The following is a 19,009-nucleotide window of genomic DNA, read 5'->3' as shown; positions in this document are numbered from 1 at the left end:
TAGTCTGTACCCTCCAACGCTTTTCCTCCTCATCCCATTTGGAATCTTGCACTGCCCTTACCGATCGCGTCAGCCTTTGTTGACGCCTGTTCAAATTTCGGTTGTGTGCAGCCTTAATCCATGCATTAAGAGCCTCAAACTGTGTTGGTCTAGGTGAGGGTTTCGATGAGGACATGGTTGCTTTTAGCCGATGTAACACCTCTAACTTAAACGTTCCATACTTCGGGAACTGCATTTCCTCATTTCCTTCCGTAAGCTTATTCCAAGCCCCAATCCACAATATCGTATGCAGCCCCACATTCGTTGCCATATAATGAGCTGGCGTACCCTCTGGGGGAGCCTCTTCCCCGTAATAATGTTCACTTCGTTTACGTTTAAAAATCCCTTTCAAACACTTAAAACACTTCATGATTTCTCTTTTCTCCGCGTTTGTTTACTTCCTGATGATATTCCACCAATCTCAGCGCCGTTCTCACTAACTGGCCTATCCGTACGCGGCTTTCCTCCGACGTCACTCTAGCCGCCCAACCAGAGCGCGGCTCTAGCTAACGTCACACCAACCGCTCAATCACAGCGCGGCTCTAGCCGACGTCACCCGTCCCCCTTCGCAGCAGTTCCCCTCCTTTCTCAGCTCGTCTCCTCGGTCATGCACGCATCCCATTCATACTCTGAAAAATGATTACTTCCGTCCAAGCGATCACCTTTCTTTGACTGTACGCCCACAGTCTTTCTGTAGTTGTCACCTTAACTTGGCGAAATGTCTTTCCGTTTACTTCCAGACAATCGCCTTCTCCGATAGGTTACTCACACGCAGTAACTTTCGACCAGCGTCCGTTACTCATACACTCACTCTTACACTCCCCCTATCTTGGATCCACGGCGGTCAATGGTACCTCGTGACCTCCGTACTATGGTCGACAACTACCCTGGATGTTCGATACACCCAAAACCACTTAAGCTCTGGCCTGAACTTAAGATTTCACCAGTTCACCCGTTTACCAGGTTACCAGTTTACCAGGTTGCGCGCGCTCACAACCTTCTCTCTTTCACACTACAGGCATTCAACTCCGCAAGACATTACAATACAAATACAACACAAAACACCGCAATCTGTTCACGCATGACCCTTTTTATACTCACTCTCCGATACTGCTGCTTTTCTCGCACCGTCTGCACCTTTCGGCACACGATTCTTCCGCTGCTCGTCTCTCGACGTCTCGGGCCTTGGGGTAAACTAACCTCTCTAGATTACCTTCCTCAAGAAGATAACCATCCTCACTCTGCTACCAACTGCTAACGCGGGATTACTGGTTACTAATTATCTTACCAAATCCCATTTCCTGTCGACTGAATCGTTGGTACCTGTCTTGAGTAAAAGGTAATCTCGCAGTAACCAATCAATTTAAGAACTTACACCACTCTAAATGACCACTGACCAAAATTAAGTTTTAAAGATTTAATATAAAGTCAAAGATAACTGAAGATACAAACTTCTCAAAATGAGATTCAACAGGTAAATTGGTATCACTATAAACATGAACTTTTTGAATAGTCTGAGTCTGAAAAACAGAATAATAAGTACAAGTTCGAAAACTATCAGGGTTGCTAAAATGGATACAAGTTGCAACCTCAAAGTCATTACAGAAAAGAAAAATTAAGGTTAGTCTGTCCCTACACTACACTAAATGACATCCCTACTTAGCAAGATCTTAACCCTCTAGGTGTCAGCCGTGGTGATTTCCTAAGAAGATCACGCACTTCTCTTTGTCTCTTCTCTGATAATGGGTCTCTCCTGATCAGCCTATCTGCCTACCCATCCGCTTCCTTAGGCTCCCAAAATCATCTGCTCTGCTCTCCTCCCGGGTCACTTTCCCTAATACCAAATCACATTTCCAATAGAAACGCCCCTTGGGACGCCCCTCACGTGGTACATCTTTCCGCGGCAAACTCCATGATGGTACTCTTGAAGACCCTCGTTAAAGTTGGCCTTGGTTCCCAGGCTCCTTCTTCCGTGCGCTGATACCCCCTGAAATTCCTGGAAACTCCTACAGGCCTGCGCAAGGCGCCACTGAACAAAGTCCCTTTCATTCGAGCTGATTAGGACCCTCGCACCTGCATACAGCTCGTCCTGCAGTGGGCCTCAAATTCCAGACTTCACCATATCTTAGGCCATAAAACACTCTCAGAGCTCCATACTGGACACCTCACGACCTCTCCTCTAACGAGCACATGACGATTTAAACTACATGACATTATCTGTTCTGGCCTACTTGATTTACATGCAGCAGGTTCCTGCACTCTTAAAACGTTAACTTGATTTAAACAGCAAACATTCTTAACTAGCATACGTTTCTAAAATAACACATCTATAAAGCATATACTTTTAACCCTAAGTTCAATAGTACATTTTGAAAGAACCATGTCAACTTTATCTCACATTATTTTAGCAGCACGTTCAGGTTTGCTGTGAATTGCCCTAAGGCCTACACAAAATACTGGAATCCAAAGTTACATTTAATTCGGACATGACTCTTTTTAACATGAGAACATGAGGTTTTCACATATAATCCAACATTTCTACATTTAATCTCACACTGTTATAATTATGGTTACTCTACTTAACATTCTATTCATTTTACTACTGAATATAAAACACTCTGTATATTTCACTCCTGAATATAAAACACTCGTGTGCAAAACAAGTTTAAACTAACTACGTGCTTGTAAATATGGCGTACTTATACATTTTTTTCCAAACTTGTGCTCTCTCAAGCATATGAGATGTGTTTGGTGAAGAGTGATAACGCCCTTGTGATATATGTCTGGTAAAGATTGTTAGTTCACTTGTAACGTGTTTGGCGAAAAGTGGTAATGTACTTTCTATGAAAATTATAATCCTTTGGTGAAGGGGTGGGGCAGTACCTGAAATTATGATTTTTGTTAAGTGAAAATAGATTATGAGCATGCCGTAAGTGTGTTATTTGTTTGATGAAGTGTGTCTGTGTACTTGGTATTTTAGTTACATGAAGAGTAGTCTGAGAACTTTTTAGGAGTGAGAAATCTGCTCGGTGAAGAAGACAGAATATTTCTTAGACACAGATTGTGATAACGCCGTTACTCTGCTTCTGAGCAAGTGATGCAAGTAGTAGGGCGGTTTTCTTACATTTTCTGTAACCTGGCACAGGTTGTATTAATAGGGCTGAACTGCATCTACACACCTGGGCCCCTATTATTTATATGGTGCATTGCCCTGATCTACACTGCAGTGCCCCTTTAAATTGGTGCACCTGGCGCTGACCTGGTCAGTATGTCTTGTTACAAATAATGTGCTGCCTTCAAGGCAATGGCATTAGTTAAAGGCAGACTGGCTGTTCAAAGTAGTCTATCCTGGATAGCCTTTCACTCTGCAGATGGCAACCCGACCAGCTTCACAAAGGAGAAGAGAGAACTCCCTGCAAGTGGGTGCAGTGAGTGACTGCCCCGCCTGCAGGGGGATGTCTTGGGGCATACAGGATGCCCTTTTCAGGGGCATACTTGGGAGTTAAACTGACTCTGCGCCACTTCTTTGTGGTGAACTAAGTGTGCCTCCTGAGAACCACTTTAGCTCTGCACTTACATCCATAACTCAATGCAAGCTCAGAGTGTTTCCCTGATTTGCATGGGGCGATGCCCCACACATATGAGCGAGGGCCCCTTTAGGATTGTCCTAGTGCTACACGTTCCCCAGCATGATCTGTATTACAAAAGTTGTAGCACGGCTCTTTCTGTAATATCAAAGTACCCGAGGACACAGAAAGCAGACACACATGCCTGTTATGCCCCAGGGCACTTCATGTAATGCAGCCCCTGGTGGAGGAAGAACTGCTGCCAAACTGTTTCTATCTGCTGGAGAAAAAGCACTGCAGTTGTTACATTTTTTCTCTACACTTGGAACAGATCGTTCAGCTGCAGTTAAGATTGTTTTAGATAACTGTTGCAGGGTGGGCTGACGCTATCACAATGCCTCTGTATTTCTGATGCAGGTCATAATATTGCTGTCATGCTATTTCTGTACACTTGATACGGGTGGTATTTTTATTGTCAAATTGTAGCAGTGCCCTTAGCATGCTGATGGAATGACATGCAGCATGTTGTTTCTAAAGTAAGTTATGGTAATGAAAAAAATATTCGACTTTTCTCTATTTGAACTATATTGTTACACTTCATGAGACATTTAAGGCTATCATCGGCTAGACCAACAAAGATGTACCAGGATTTTCAGAAAAGTATGGACATAAGCCTTTGAATATATTTATAGGAGCCACCACCACAGAGAGTAAAAAAACATCTAAAAACGTAGAAAAATTATGTTAACACGAGAATTCCCCACAGGCCAACCTTCCTAGCATGAACATCAGATCTGCTCAGCCTACTAACACCGTTCATTCTCCAAGTTCTATCAATTCTAGGACCAGCGCTTAATTGTAAAATAGTAAGTGAAGGGGGGGAAATGGATTACTTGGGAGCCCACTGCTTTACTGTTAAACACCAGGGTTGCCAAATGAAAAGGCTGCTAGTCTTGATTCTTTCTAACTTGTTCCTCTTCCTTCCACATTCATTACTTTCTTTTAATCCCATGTTTGCAGGTTCTCTTTCATTTCTGCTTTCTACCTATGTCACTGATTTATCTGTCTTTCTCTTATTCGTGCTTTCTCCATGCTTTGCTTTTCCCTCTCTAGCTCTGGGTCAAAGTCTGATAATGAAAAATATGTCCCAGTCGCCAAAAATGTGCACCCGTGCCCACCACCTGCAACCTAAGCTATTACTAGGACCATCTTCAGAGAAAACATGCATAATATTCAACAACCAAATTCGACAATGCGCCAACAGGAAACCCAAGAGCGACAGAGTCAACATCACGCTGTAAGAGGGCACTGAAGAAACAGAAACTGCAAGTCGACATGGTAGTACCCCTACACAGTGAGGGTACCAAACCACTAGTCACTGTGGGCCACACTAAAAGTCATGCCCCGCTAAACAAATCTCTGTTAAAATAGCAAAGCATAAAATAGCATAACATGATTATGAGGCCATTACCGGGGCGGAGCCGAGTCGGGCGGTCGGGTTCCTTCTCGGCTCCCGGCTCCGGCGCTGCTCGGGAGCTGGGTTTGGCGGTTCCCCAGTGGCCCGGGGGCTGTTCTCGGCACCCATAGGAAGCGGAAGGTGCAGGGCACCCGCGGGGCTGCTCCGATCGCCCCTGGCGCCGCTGCAGCTGGATCTGGGAGGAGACGCGAGGAGAGGACGGCCGCGGGCAAAATGGCGGCCGGAGCCCTGATGAGAGCGCCGATGACCTCAACTCTCTATGGGAGGTACGCTGATGGGCGAAATAGGAGGAACGCAGGGGCTGCCTCTATTTGAGGATAGTCTCCGGGGGCCTCGGTAGCGGCAAGACACCGGGGGTGGCCCCGGCTAGAATCTGCCTTCCCCCGCCTGCCTGACCTTCAAATGGCGGCCCGGGGTGACTCCCAGCTAACGATCGGCGCCTTTGCTTGACCACCTGGCCCCAGCGCTTGCTGCCTCTCCCAGGGGCGACCCCGCAGGCTCTCTCTGTATCTCTTGCCTGTGGGGGTGAGCCCTCTTCAGGGATCCCTGGCGGTGACCCTTGCCTGCATCTGCGATCTGCCGGACGCTGCTCTGCCACCCGACGACAACAACCCGGGAGGTAGGATCACTGGCTGCTCGCTGATCCCTAGCGGAGCCTCCCGCTAACATAGTGCTGCAACGGCTCCCCCTCGCACCACCCTCCTTGCAACTCGCCTGGTCCCTGGATGGCGGCCGCCAGTGACCGCAGAGCGAGGATGGCCACCACTGCTCTTAACATGCCTGGGCAGTGCCCTATGGCCAACGCGTGACCGCACCAACACCTCCACCACCCTGCGCACTCTCGCGCCCACCGAGCGGGATGACCACATGCTCTCCAGGATAGCGACGCACCTGCGGCTAGCTTCCAACTTCGTCCCCCACCTGGGCTTCCACCTTCTCTCCTGGAGCAAAGCCAGGTGTATACCTTCCCTCGTGTGAAGAGATACCCTATTCATAAGAACAAAAAGTAATGTGCTCTTTATGTATGTGTAACTGATGCTATGTAAAATACTATGATAACATGTAACTGGAACTGGTGCTATGTAAAGCGCTCTGATAACCTAATCGGTTCAAGTTCGCGCTATATAAAACTCTAAAAAATAAAATGACCTAACATAACAAAACAAATACATTGATATATAAGCAATGGTACCAAGATGTCTCGCTTAAAATTTTAAAGAGATATTAAAGGAAAATGAGACTAAGACTCTAAACAGGCGTGTATGCTGTGTATGCATCTTTTAACATTATGAAAAATGCATTGATCATTTGACAAATTTGCATTAAACAACAATGTTTACACAACAGCACCATGACAGGACAGTGCAGAACATAAGAGACATATGTTGTAGACCTGCACAATTGCCCTAGTTCTCGGCTAAAATAACAAACTCATTACATTCTCTGCAGAGATAGAAAGAAGGCTTCTACAGTGATTGGTATATTATTCTGAATTGGAAGTATAAAAGAAGAATAACATGTTCTAAATTTCTGCCCTGCTGGGGAATATGCTCTGCCCCTCCACTTGTGCGTGCCAGGCAATTCCTGGAAAGCAGCTTCCCGTGTGTAGCTGTAGAAGACAAAGGAGGCCTGTGCATGCAGCAAAAACGTGCATGGGGCCTACTTCAAGGGAGCTGGCTAACCTCTTCTGCCTGGGAAGTTCAGACCGCTCTGACGGCTAACAAACAGGCTTTTCTTGGCAGTAGAGTGATGAGGCAGATAAGAGTGAACTGAAGTAACACTAAATGTCTTTACTCCCAACAGAGTGCATAACTTCAACACTCTGAAACACGTCGCTTCATGAACATGGGCAAGGCACTTGATGGAACTGTGAGGTCCTGCGACAAAGGCAGCGTTACTCTTCCTATAACACGGGACGCTTAGTGTTTCTGAATGACGTGCATATATGTGTACCTAAAGTTGTGATGTACCCGTCAATAAAACAAGGTTTATAACATATGCATGCATAGGTAAAGCATACTTTCACCGATGGCTATCTTAACGCGGAAAAGCGGATGTTATTGTTATCCAACTCAACGGTATTTATTTTATCGACCTTAGAAAGATGAAAGGCTAAGTAATAAGTAAGCAAGCTAGAATTGGAACATGTGATTATGGAGTCCAGCAGAAAGCTATGACATAAACGCTTTAGTATACCACAGACCATCACTGTTTTGGAGACGTGTTGGAGGGAGGGCAGAGAAGGCATGGCCACAGACTACTGTATAGTTTTGCATGTCCGACATCTAAATAATACTGCAACACCTAGAGGCAAGGCCACTGGAATTATGTGGCAGGGAAAGACCACAGTATGTGGCAGGGTTGGCTAGATTATGCATCAAGAAAAGTCAAATTGACACGTTAACGGAGTTTAGCCAAATATTTAACTTTACTAATCCCCGATTAACACCCAAATACAGCAATAAGCAATAGAAAGATGACCAGTCCACCTTTGCGAAGGGCATTCAACTGCGTGGGAACACTTCTCCAGATTTTTAGTAACATCTGATCCGTTTGAGCTATGAACACATTTTTTAATTAAAATCTGTAGATTATGCGCAGACAATGGACTATGTGGGAAATGCGGAAAATCATGAATTATGCGGAAAACGCCGCAGCAGCGGAATCGCACAATTCGGGTGGCTTTGCCTATAGGTGTGAAACATAAACTAGTAATGCTGAGACCGTGTCTGAATGTTGCAAGTGACCTCTAACCTTCAGAGCTCGCGGTGTCACTTGAACTTTGCCAGAGACGTCCAGCGCATTAAGCCTCTGACAATGACGCATGGGCTTAAACGGAGGGCAGTGGCAGAAATCAAGTACCGTTCTTTAAAACTGGAAGATCTGGCTACAGAGGCGGAATAGAAATAATAATATGGTTAAAAAGTTGCAGCACCGCCATGATCCTAATATTCAAGTGATCTACATTTTGAGAAACCTATATAAAATGCAAAATAGAGCCCTCTGCTACCTTCGGCGCAGCTATCAGTGGTACTGTGGGACCGGGGCCAAAACCGCAGGGGAGCAGTGAGCACCAATTATAGCGGTCTTTTTACTATTAAACCAGAAGACGTGGGTGGGGCCTATTTCATTTGGTTGTCTCGGGGCCCAATGTAAAACATGCTACCCCATGTCTACCACTGAATAGAGCCGTATCCAAACAAACAGACAACTTTAAAACGCAACTTTCATGTGAACTACACTGGACGCCATCTCTCAACACATACATGACAATAATAATAATAAATAACAAATGCCAATCCATGCCTTATTGCAAACGCGTCACATGACCCACACGGCAATAACTCCTCCAACAACGTTATGAGTGCTATCAGCAGAAGCAGCCTATCCAGATGAACGTGATTATCAACAGTTAATCACAGTGAAGACAATATTTGCAAAGAGCCACTCACCTGCTGACACAGAATGGTCTGCTGCACCAGCCGGGCATAGCCATCTAGTCGGACTCCTGAATTGCTCCTACTCCTCATGGCCTCGGCGCTGGACCCGCTCTTTCCTCCCCGTGCTCGTCCTTCTATCAGCACACACCAGTGTCTCCTTGAAGCCCGAGCTGCCGGCGTTCATTCACACGGGATCCATGGCCTGTCCCTAGCAGCTGATGCCTGGGTCCAAAATAAACAACACAGCTGTCAGTGGAGAGCGACACTGGCCCGCAACGCACAGGCGGCAGAACAAAATACTCCACATGTTGGAGCGCAGACAGGAACATCACATGTGTGTGCTGTAACATAATACGTATTTGTGCATGTAACATAGACTGTGGGTACACTATATTTAACACTGTCAATACAACCTGTATCATCACGTGTAAAAACACTGCAGGTACACACCGTTCTATCTTGTGTGCACACAATGAAGTCATGTGAATGCACTGTTGTGTCCTGTGTGCATGCTTTGAAACGTGTGTAGACCTGGCGTGTCCTTACATACAGTATGTAATATGTATGTACTTGCTGTAATATTTTGTGTGCACTGTGTGCATTGTAACATCAGATGTGTGTGCATGCAGAACGGCACGCGCGTGCATGCAGTGTTACATTAAAAATAGTAAAAAAAAATATGCGACTACACATAATAGCATCTATCTGTCTCTTCTCTACTGACCTTTAACGGACGGGCTGCGACTACTGTTGACGGAGTGCGACTGCGGCTGACGAGGAGGAGGCGGCGCTGACGAGAAGAGGCGAGGACGCGCTGACGTCACACGCCGAGATTGTATCATAGTAGGGGCGTGGTGCGGAAGTGTCCTCGGCAGAGCTGAACCGGCGGGGTTGTGCCGGTGTCTTACCTGAGTGTATTTGGAGCGCGGTGTGTGGTGCATGCGCTGGGAACCGAGGCCCTAGGGCCGCGGACTTCTCCATTAGGCTCGGAAGCGACCGGTGTTCTAACCGTTTGCGCCTCCCCGACGTCAGGGGGGAGCTTAGAAATACTGCTGCTGCCCGTACGTTTGTGCCTGCGCGTCTGTCAATGCCTCCAAGAAGTCAAGTCAAGTCAAGTCAAATGATTTATATAGCGCGCTACATACCCAGAGGGTCTCAAGGCGCTTGTAGAAGGGTGGGGAGTTACTTGTCGAATATCCACGTTTTGAGTTGCTTTCTGAATGCTAGGTGGTTCTGAGTAAGGCGAAGGTGGGTGGGAAGTGAGTTCCAAGTTTTAGCTGCTAGGTAGGAGAAGGATCTACCTCCCATGGTGGTTTTGTTGATGCGAGGTACAGTGGCAAGGGCTTGGTTGGAGGATCGTAGCTGGCGGGAGGGGGTGTAGAAGGATAGTCGTGTGTTGAGGCATTCGGGTCCGATTTCGTAGAGTGCTTTGTGTGCGTGGGTTAGGAGCCGGAAAGTGATCCTCTTGTTGACGGGGAGCCAGTGGAGGTTTTTCAGGTGATCAGAGATGTGTTCTTTACGCGGGATGTCTAATATGAGCCTGGCTGAGGCGTTCTGGATGCGTTGTAGTTTTTTCTGGAGTTTTGCGGTGGTGCCGGCGTAGAGGGTGTTTCCGTAGTCCAGTCGGCTCGTGACCAGAGCGTGGGTGACTGTTTTTCTAGTTTCGGTAGGGATCCAGCGAAATGTTTTTTTGAGCATGCGAAGAATGTTGAAGCAAGATGAAGAAACGGCGTTGACTTGTCTGTTCATCGAGAGTGAGGAATCCAGGATGACGCCCAGGTTCCGTGCATGGTCCGTCGGGATGGGTGCTTTTCCAAGGGCCTCTGGCCACCAAGAGTCATCCCAGGCGGAGGGGGAGGTACCTAAGATGAGGACTTCAGTTTTGTCTGAGTTCAGTTTCAGACGGCTGTGCTTCATCCATTCGGCTACTTCTTTCATTCCTTCGTGTAGGTTGGTTTTGGCCGTGTTAGCTGTCTCTGGTGAGTGATAGGATCAGTTGAGTGTCGTCGGCGTAGGAGATGATGTTGAGGTTATGTTGGCGTGCGATGGCCGCGAGGGGGCTCATGTAAACGTTGAAGAGGGTGGGACTGAGTGAGGACCCTTGAGGTACGCCGCAGATGACTTCAGTGGCCTCTGACTTGAATGGTGGAAGGCGGACTCTCTGGGTTCTTCCGGAGAGGAACGAGGTGATCCATTCCAGTGCTTTTCCTTGGATTCCGATGTTTTTGAGGCGCTGTAGAAGGGTGCTATGGCAGACTGTGTCGAAGGCTGCGGAGAGGTCGAGGAGGATGAGGGCGACTGTGTCTCCATTGTCCAGTAGAGTTCGAATGTCGTCTGTTGCTGCGATGAGGGCGGTTTCGGTGCTGTGCTTGGCTCGGAAGCCGGACTGTGAGGAGTCGAGAGATTTGTTGGTTTCAAGGAATGCGGCGAGCTGGTTGTTGACAGCTTTCTCGATGACTTTGGCCGGGAATGGAAGGAGTGAGATAGGGCGATAGTTTTTGAGTTCGGTGGGGTCAGCTGTGGGTTTCTTCAGGAGAGCGCTGAGTTCGGCATGTTTCCAGCTTTCCGGGAAGGTTGCGGAGTTGAGGGAGCAGTTGATGACGTCTCGGAGGTGCGGTGCAATAATGGAGTCTGCTTTGTTAAAGATGTGGTGAGGGCAAGGGTCTGTGGGGGATCCTGAGTGGATAGAGTTCATCAGACGGATGGTGTCCTCAGTGGAGATTGGCTTCCAGTCATTGAGGATGTTCAGGGGGGGTGGGGGTCCTGCAGGGGATTGGGTGGGTTGGTCTCCGGGTTGGTTGTCGAAGCTGTTGTGGATGTCTGCAATTTTGTTGTGGAAGAATGAGGCTAGGGAGTCGCAGAGGGCTTGAGAGGTGGTGATGTCGTTGGAGTTGGCTGAGGGGTTGGTAAATTCCTTGACGATGTTGAATAATTCCTTGCTGTTGTGGGCGTTGTTATCTAGACGGTCCTTGAAGGCTGCTTTCTTGGCATTTCGGATTAATTGGTGGTGTATGCGGGTGGCGTTTTTGAAGGCGTCCTTGGTGCTGGTGGTTGAGTCTTTTTTCCAGGCCTTCTCGAGGGAGCGACAGAGTTTCTTGGATTTCTTAAGATCATCGTTGAACCAGGAGGCCTTCTTGCTGCCTAGTTTGATTTGTCGTTTTTTCAGTGGTGCTAGGATGTCGGCGCTGTTGGATAACCATTGGGTGAGGTTGGTGGCTGCTTGGTCTGGGTTTGAGGAGTGGGCGGGGGGCTTTTGAAGAAGCGATGAGGGGATCTGGTCGATGGTGATTTTGTTCCAGTTTCTTTGCAGAGTGGGTTGGGGGTGGTTGTTGGATGTGGGCTTGTTGTAGGTGAAGTGAACGCAGCTGTGGTCAGTCCAAAGGAGAGCTGAGGTGTGGCTGAAGGAGACATGCTTGCTGGAGGTGAAGATAGGGTCGAGTGTGTGACCTGCGATGTGTGTGGGGGTAGTGACAAGTTGTTTAAGTCCGAGGTTTGCGAGGTTGTCCAAAAGGGTGGTGGTGTTGCGGTCGTTGTTCTTTTCAAGGTGAAAGTTGAGGTCTCCCAAAAGGATGTAGTCCTCGGAGGGGAGCGCGTGTGGAGTGATGAAGTCCGTGATGTCTTCACTAAATTGTGCGCGGGGTCCTGGTGGCCTGTAAAGGAGGGTGCCTCTGAGTGTGGTCTTGGGGTCGGTGTGGATCTGGAAGTGAAGGTGTTCAGAGTTGGCGAGATTTACGTCTGAGCTGGTTGAGATGCGGATGGATTGCTTATGGACGATAGCGATGCCTCCTCCTGTGTGGCCGGTACGATCCTTGCGAATGATCTTGTAGCCTTCCAGGATGGCAATGGTGATGTCTGGGGCTGATGTGGCGTTCATCCATGTTTCTGTTAGGAAGGCGACGTCCGGAGAGATGGTGTCTAGAAGATTCCAGAGGTCGATGGCGTGCCTGTGGACCGAGCGGGTGTTGAGCAGGATGCATTGTAGGTGGTTGGGGTCGGATATCTGTTGTGTGTTCGTAGATGAGGAGTTGTTCTTGTTCTTGGTGCCGTCGAACTTGCAGGAGTAGCAGGAGAAGGGTCCATGGGTGTGTCCAGGAGCGGCTTGGACGCAGATGGGGGAGCGGCCGGGGTTGAGGGCTAGGAGGGTGGTGGCATCGTAAGTAATGCGGGGGAGGTGGGAGGTACGAGGAACAGGGGGTCTGGCGCTGGGCGCGGTCCAGGCGTAGACGGGCTTACCTTTGGCGCGGATTGGGCGCGGTTGCTGCGCGTAAACGCTGCGCGCAAGAGCAACTGTCATATGTAGATAGTGAGAGGGGAGGGGCGAGGGAGGGTGAGCTGGGAAGGCGGGAGCGGGGCGGAGACTCGGGCAGGGCCGACAACAATAATACCAACAACAAAATGGCCGGCGGGACGGAGCAAACAAACAGGCAAAGTAATGCAAAGTGCAGAAGTCAGTAAAGCCAACACAGCGAGGGCACAAATATCTCTGCAACTACTTAGCAGGCGAGGTGAAGCAGCGTTCTAAAGGCACATTAACTTACAGAGATAACAATCTTGCAATGTCAGTAGGTTACGTGATTCAAATCGATGTTTGCAATTAAAGCGTGCAGTGAAAGATGAAATGACAAATTAGCAGCGCTGTATACAAACAAATGGAGCGCTCCTACAATGCGAGCTAATTAAATAAACAAATGAGTGAATAGCAGCGCTGTATACAAACAAATAAGGCTCTCCTACAATGCGAGCTATTTAAATTAATAAATGATTAGCAGCGCTGTATGCAAATAAGCGGTCCTGCAAAGCGAGAAGAGATCGTGGAAGCGCCGAGTGCAAGCATCTGGGGAGAACAACGATACCAGGCAGTTAGGGGAGGCAGGTCGGGAGCAGCGTGGAGGAGCGGCCGTGTCTGTGGTAAACAGGACGGAAAGAAAGCACCTATGCTGTGCCTCACCGAAATCTGTATGGAATGCGTGGAGATTAGAGGCACAGAAATACTGTGTTAAGTAATATGTTTAAAAGTATTTTTGTAATATATGCAGGTGTGAAAGGAAAATGTCTTCAAGAGTTCAAGTTTTGAATTAATATTTAAATATGGACACCAATCTATTTTGTTTGTTTGAATACTTACATATATATTATATATAATTGATATATATTAATTTTAACTGTGTGAAAGATGAATGGCAAATTGAAACCCTGCAGGGCACAACCAGCATTCCATTTTTTAAAGGTGGGTAAAACTGAGTACCAGAATCTCTTTTGCCACTGCCTGATACGGAGAACTCTGCCGCCAGTCACGCTGCCAATTATCCTGACGGGGGGCTTGTATCTGAAAAGACACCATAATCAAGCCTCTTCAGCATCCTGCTCGCTGGTGAAGCGAAGCCGCCGAGTGGAGAGCGGGGCAGGAAACCACATCTCCCATCAGCCCATGCGGGCTGCGACGGCTGTAACTGCGCCAGGAGGCGCTTAAAACCAGCGTCAGCCCCTGACGAGGGGGGAATCTCTTTTGCCACTGCCTGATACGGAGAACTCTGCCGCCAGTCACGCTGCCAATTATCCTGACGGGGGGCTTGTATCTGAAAAGACACCATAATCAAGCCTCTTCAGCATCCTGCCCGCCTCCCGCCGCTCGCTGGTGAAGCGAAGCCGCCGAGTGGAGAGCAGGGCAGGAAACCACATCTCCCATCAGCCCATGCGGGCTGCGACGGCTGTAACCGCGCCAGGAGGCGCTTAAAACCAGCGTCAGCCCCGCCTCGCAAAGCCCGGGCCCTCTGTGGCCCTCAGGGGACCGAGGAGGACGGGGCGGGCCACCCCCCTGAAATCTTGTCTGGCTGACATCGACTAAGGTAAACTCGAGGTGCCTTTACTATCTTTCTGCACTCTCAAGCCGTAGAACTACCAACAGCAACATCATTGATAGTCTCCAAATATTCTGCGAAGATGTTTAAAAACAGAAATTCCCCTGTGGCCACAAGATCTGCAACCAGACTTAAAGATGTTACCAATACTCCTCTTCCAACAATAACTGCCATAGACTTAATGCTACAGAAAACAATAAATGTAGTGGCGGATGCCATTCAGGACTCTGAAAGACGCCTTTCGCTTACTCCAGACTTATGTTTTCCGGACCTTCCCTACATACCACCGAAAACATTAACATACTGGATAACACAACGAATTCCCAGGAGTCCATCTTAATGCTGTCATTTACAGGGCTTCCTAGTCCTCAAACAAGAGACAATACACAAACAGCTGCGACCATACCCTCTATAGGCAACAGTAGGAATAACAGTCTCAAGCTACTCGGTGAAAACGGCATTAATACATGCCTGTCACCCATAGCTCATCTAGACTCAGTGGCCCTTTCCCCGGGTGGTTTAACATCTACAACATCGAAATCTGCCCCCGGAGTGAGTCATATGATGAAGAGCAAAACTAGGACCACTGGAACACGAAGTAAAAATAAATCATCTATAGCCAAAAAAAAGTCTCGTCTCAAGGCTAAACATCTTTCCTCTGCTAAAGACATTTGGGCTGCATTTCGATTGGCTAAATCCGCCTCTAACATAGCGACCCATGTCCATTTATAAGCAGTCAAGATTCAAACCTGATTATGAGCAAAGAGCCGACAGTTTCCTCAAACATGCCCATACCTGTCACAGCTCAGGCAGATCATACAACGATAAACACTAAATCACTCTTGGGTGACATTGAATCCCTTATCAAGTCCCTTTTGACGCCTATTAGTGAGAGAGTCCTAAACATTGAGAAAGCTTTAGGGAAATTTGAAAGGGCCCAAAATGATGCATCTTCCACCTTGCTTAAAATACTGAAGGCACCACAATCAATCTCTACCTTTACACCAGCTAGTAGCTCTCTTTCTTCAATGAGTAACAAAAACCCCAGGGCAAAGAATGTCACAGCTAATCCTGTTAACAAGCAAAATTTGCCAGCATGTTAGGAAAAGAATCTTCTTATTAAACCTGTGATAATTTCAGATGAAGGAACTAACTCACCTCACATAGTGGCTGCCACTCCAAGTAGCCCTCAACCTTTACCTGACACAGAAACAGAAGAATGTGAATGGGCAGCTGAGAGCTCCCCGGTTGAAATAGTATCAACTCAGGTAGACCAAACGAGACAAACTAAAAATTCCAAACAGAGTATACCTATAAAACAAACGGGTACTAATTTGATAAAACCGGTGGCAGCTAAAAGACCACTTTACATTAATCTCCCGCCAGAATCTAGCCCGTACACCATTGTATTGATTGGAGTACCTAAACTAGTGGGGGAAAGGGTAGAAACCCATGCGGACCTAAAAAACAAGGTGAGCCACTGGCTTACAACCCATAGACCAATCCCCAAACATATAAACGGTCATATCTCACACGTGAGAAGGGTAGATTGGGTGGGAAACAGATTCAAATCGACCGAGGGCGACTGCATTGTGGTAACCCTCGGGGACAGTCGTGCAGCCAGCTTTATTAGTAGTTGGAAAAGTGGTGTGACAAATAGCTTGATCCGCCCTATGGCCCTAAGCTACTTTTACCCCTCAAATAACCCCAGCCATCATTCAAAACAAGCACAGCTAACCCATGGCCAGGAGGGGCTGCTAGAGCCAATAGCTGATAGTCAATTTAGGGATTACACTTGGCCTAATGGACCACACACCCTAACAAACTTCATCAACCATAGGCAGGAACCCCCACGGATGAGTAGGCTAAATAGCCAACATATAAGACAAGAGAGAAGGGAGTTTTTTCCTCGCCCTCAACAGCAACACTACTCATACCCTTATTATCCAAACACGCAATATGGGGTCCCCATCTCAAACAGATTTGATGCTTTTTATGATACTGACTACCTGGATGAGATAGACTGACAAACTGTACACTCCTCTTCCCATTCTGTACCCTTTGAGTCTTCAACTAGGGAAGTACTCTCTCATAGAAAACCATGCACCACCTTGGAGTGTACATGCGTCCCCATGCGAGAGGCTAATGAAGCACCCAGGGTAGTTCCCTTAGTACATCTTCATGAGAACGCACTGTCAGTGAAAGGGTGCAGTCACCCACATCCCTTTAATCAAGCTCAAAATATAGTCCCCAGCGGAGTAAATTTCTTAACTGTTAGCAATGAAACGAAAGTACACACAACGATGGATCATGGGGCTCAAACGATTCCCTCACTTATAAACAAGGCCCAGCTAGCAGGCTCGGGTCTCACAGCTCAACGCTTTATAAAGCTCCTATCTTGGAACGTAGCTGGTCTGGCTGCCAAGGTTAATGACCCAGTTTGGTTGGCTCTTGTAAAAAACTATACTGTTTTATGCTTCCAAGAAACTTGGTTAGTAGACGAAAACATACACATTGAGGGCTTCCAAAGTTTCTACCAACCGGCAGCCCCGTCGAACAGTGGAAGACCAAAGGGGGGCCTGGCAATTTACATTAGCCTTGCACTCAGCTGCCAGGTCTCAAACAAAGCTTCGGACAATAGACATATTCAAACCTTGGTGCTTAGGAATGGTAAAAGGGCACTCACCCTTATCAACTTCTACAATGCTGTATTACCGAATAGGGAGTGCAACATTCTCCATTTACATAATTTCCTGCATACAAAAGCGGACAATCTGCCTCGAAGTACCATCATTGTTGGAGACTTTAATACCCATCCTTGCGGCAATCCTGAAACGACACCCATTGGCCTCTTAGGCTGTAATAATAGGTCTGGTTTTCATTTTGACCACTCGCTCCGTGGTACCTACGTCAACAACTTAATTGATGCAAGGAATCTAACTGTCGCAATGTCTACGTTGGAGGACTCTCATATATTTAATGTCCCTACGTATAAAGGTTACGGAAATGGCTCCTATATAGACCACATTCTCCTCTCAAGTGATCTTGCTGATTCAGCCACTGACTTTGAAATCCAAACAAGCATCTTCAGCGACCATAATCCTCTCTCCATTCAACTTGGAGGCGGCTTCTTTGAACTCAGGAAGCCACAGCCTGATTGTGGCGTTTTAAAACCCATCAACGGAAACCGTTGTCTGAAGTGGTCAAAGGTTAACAGTGACTCCCTGTACAGCTTAATTAACACCAGTTGTGGTAATGAACTAGGCCTTTGTGTTTCTCCCACCACCTTGCCTGAAGTGACCCTAACCGCCTTCTCTGCTGTGGTTGACAAAATTGGTCAATTGTTAACCGTACCAACGAAGGGTCATCATGAACATCAACCAAGATGGTTTAATCAAGCCTGCTCAAAGGCCGGACGAGATTTAAAAAAAATGCTCAAGGTTACTCCAAGAGATCCTGTCCTTATAAAGTCTTTGAGATTTAAATATAAGACAGTCCTGGCAGCTCGGAAAAAAGAAGTGAAAGCAGGCATCTGGGAAACTCTATGCGACCCTGCAATTCTGGGCAATAGCTCTAAGTTTTGGAGCATCATAAACAAGCCTATGTTTGATGACCCCACTAATCCTACGGTTGGGACTAACATACCCGAGGAAGAGTGGATATCACACTATAGCACAATTTTTAAAAGTGACAAGCCACAAGCAGACCATGTTTTTAAAACTCCTGACGAAAATCTGTTGTGCTTCACAGTGGGGGAGGTAGTAAGGGGGATTCAGGGTCTAACTAGTAACAAAGCACCTGGCCCTGATGGCATACCGCCCGACTTATTCAAATCAAATACCCTTTTATGGGCACCTGTTATCACCGCAGTTGTAAACGCTGGAATTCTGGTTGGCTGCCCTAAATCGTGGGGGTCTTCGACCATAGTCCCAGTATTCAAGAAGGGAGACCGTGGCAGTGCAACATGCTACAGACCCATATCGCTGATTAATTCAGTTGCAAAGGTGGTGGGGGGCATTATCCTGAACAGATTGACAGCATGGGCCAATGAAAACAACATACTATCGCCAATACAATACGGGTTCAGACCAGGCCAATCCACGATAACCCAATGTCTGAACCTGTATCTAATAAACAGTAAATACACCTTAGCAAGAAAAGGGACGATCCATATGGCCTTTATGGATTTATCGTCCGCCTTTGACTGCGTAGACAGAGGCAGGCTCTGGGAGATCCTGCAAAAAATGGGAGTGGAGCAAAATCTGGTCAACTTTCTTGCTGACCTCCACTCGGATACGAGAGCAAATGTCCGCTATACCCATGACATGAAGGTAACCAGGGACTTCAGGATAAATCGGGTGTTAGGCAAGGGTGCATCCTAGCCCCTTTTCTTTTTAATCTCTATATTAATGAATTGGAGGAGCACCTACTAAAAACTGGTACAGATTATCCATACATTGGTAAGAAGGGCGTGCCCGTCCTGCTATACGCGGACGACGCCGTTCTAATATCCAGAACGGCGATTGGCCTTCAAACCTTGTTAGACTCTTTTAATATATTCATGAACTCTCGTGGCCTGAGCATCAATAACTCGAAATCTTTTACAATGATGACAGGATTAACTCCCAA

At 47.3% G+C, this 19,009-nt stretch overlaps 1 protein-coding gene across 1 annotated transcript in view; it reads right to left on the bottom strand.

Moving 5' to 3' along the window:
* PHKA2 (phosphorylase kinase regulatory subunit alpha 2) overlaps window positions 1-9,295 on the bottom strand; it is a 779,558-nt gene extending 770,263 nt beyond the window's left edge. Inside the window, exons 1-2 of the mRNA XM_078657648.1 lie at window positions 9,247-9,295; window positions 8,535-8,737 (exon numbers count right to left, since the gene is read on the bottom strand). Of these exons, the coding sequence (XP_078513774.1) occupies window positions 8,535-8,612 (78 nt within the window). The 5' untranslated portion in view covers window positions 8,613-8,737; window positions 9,247-9,295. The remainder of the gene's footprint in view (window positions 1-8,534; window positions 8,738-9,246) is intronic.
* Between the last annotated feature and the right edge of the window lie 9,714 nt (window positions 9,296-19,009).

This window comes from Lissotriton helveticus, chromosome 8 (assembly GCF_964261635.1).
Source record: "Lissotriton helveticus chromosome 8, aLisHel1.1, whole genome shotgun sequence".
Classification (NCBI taxonomy): Eukaryota; Metazoa; Chordata; class Amphibia; order Caudata; family Salamandridae; genus Lissotriton; species Lissotriton helveticus.
This window is presented reverse-complemented; position numbering and strand designations above follow the sequence as displayed.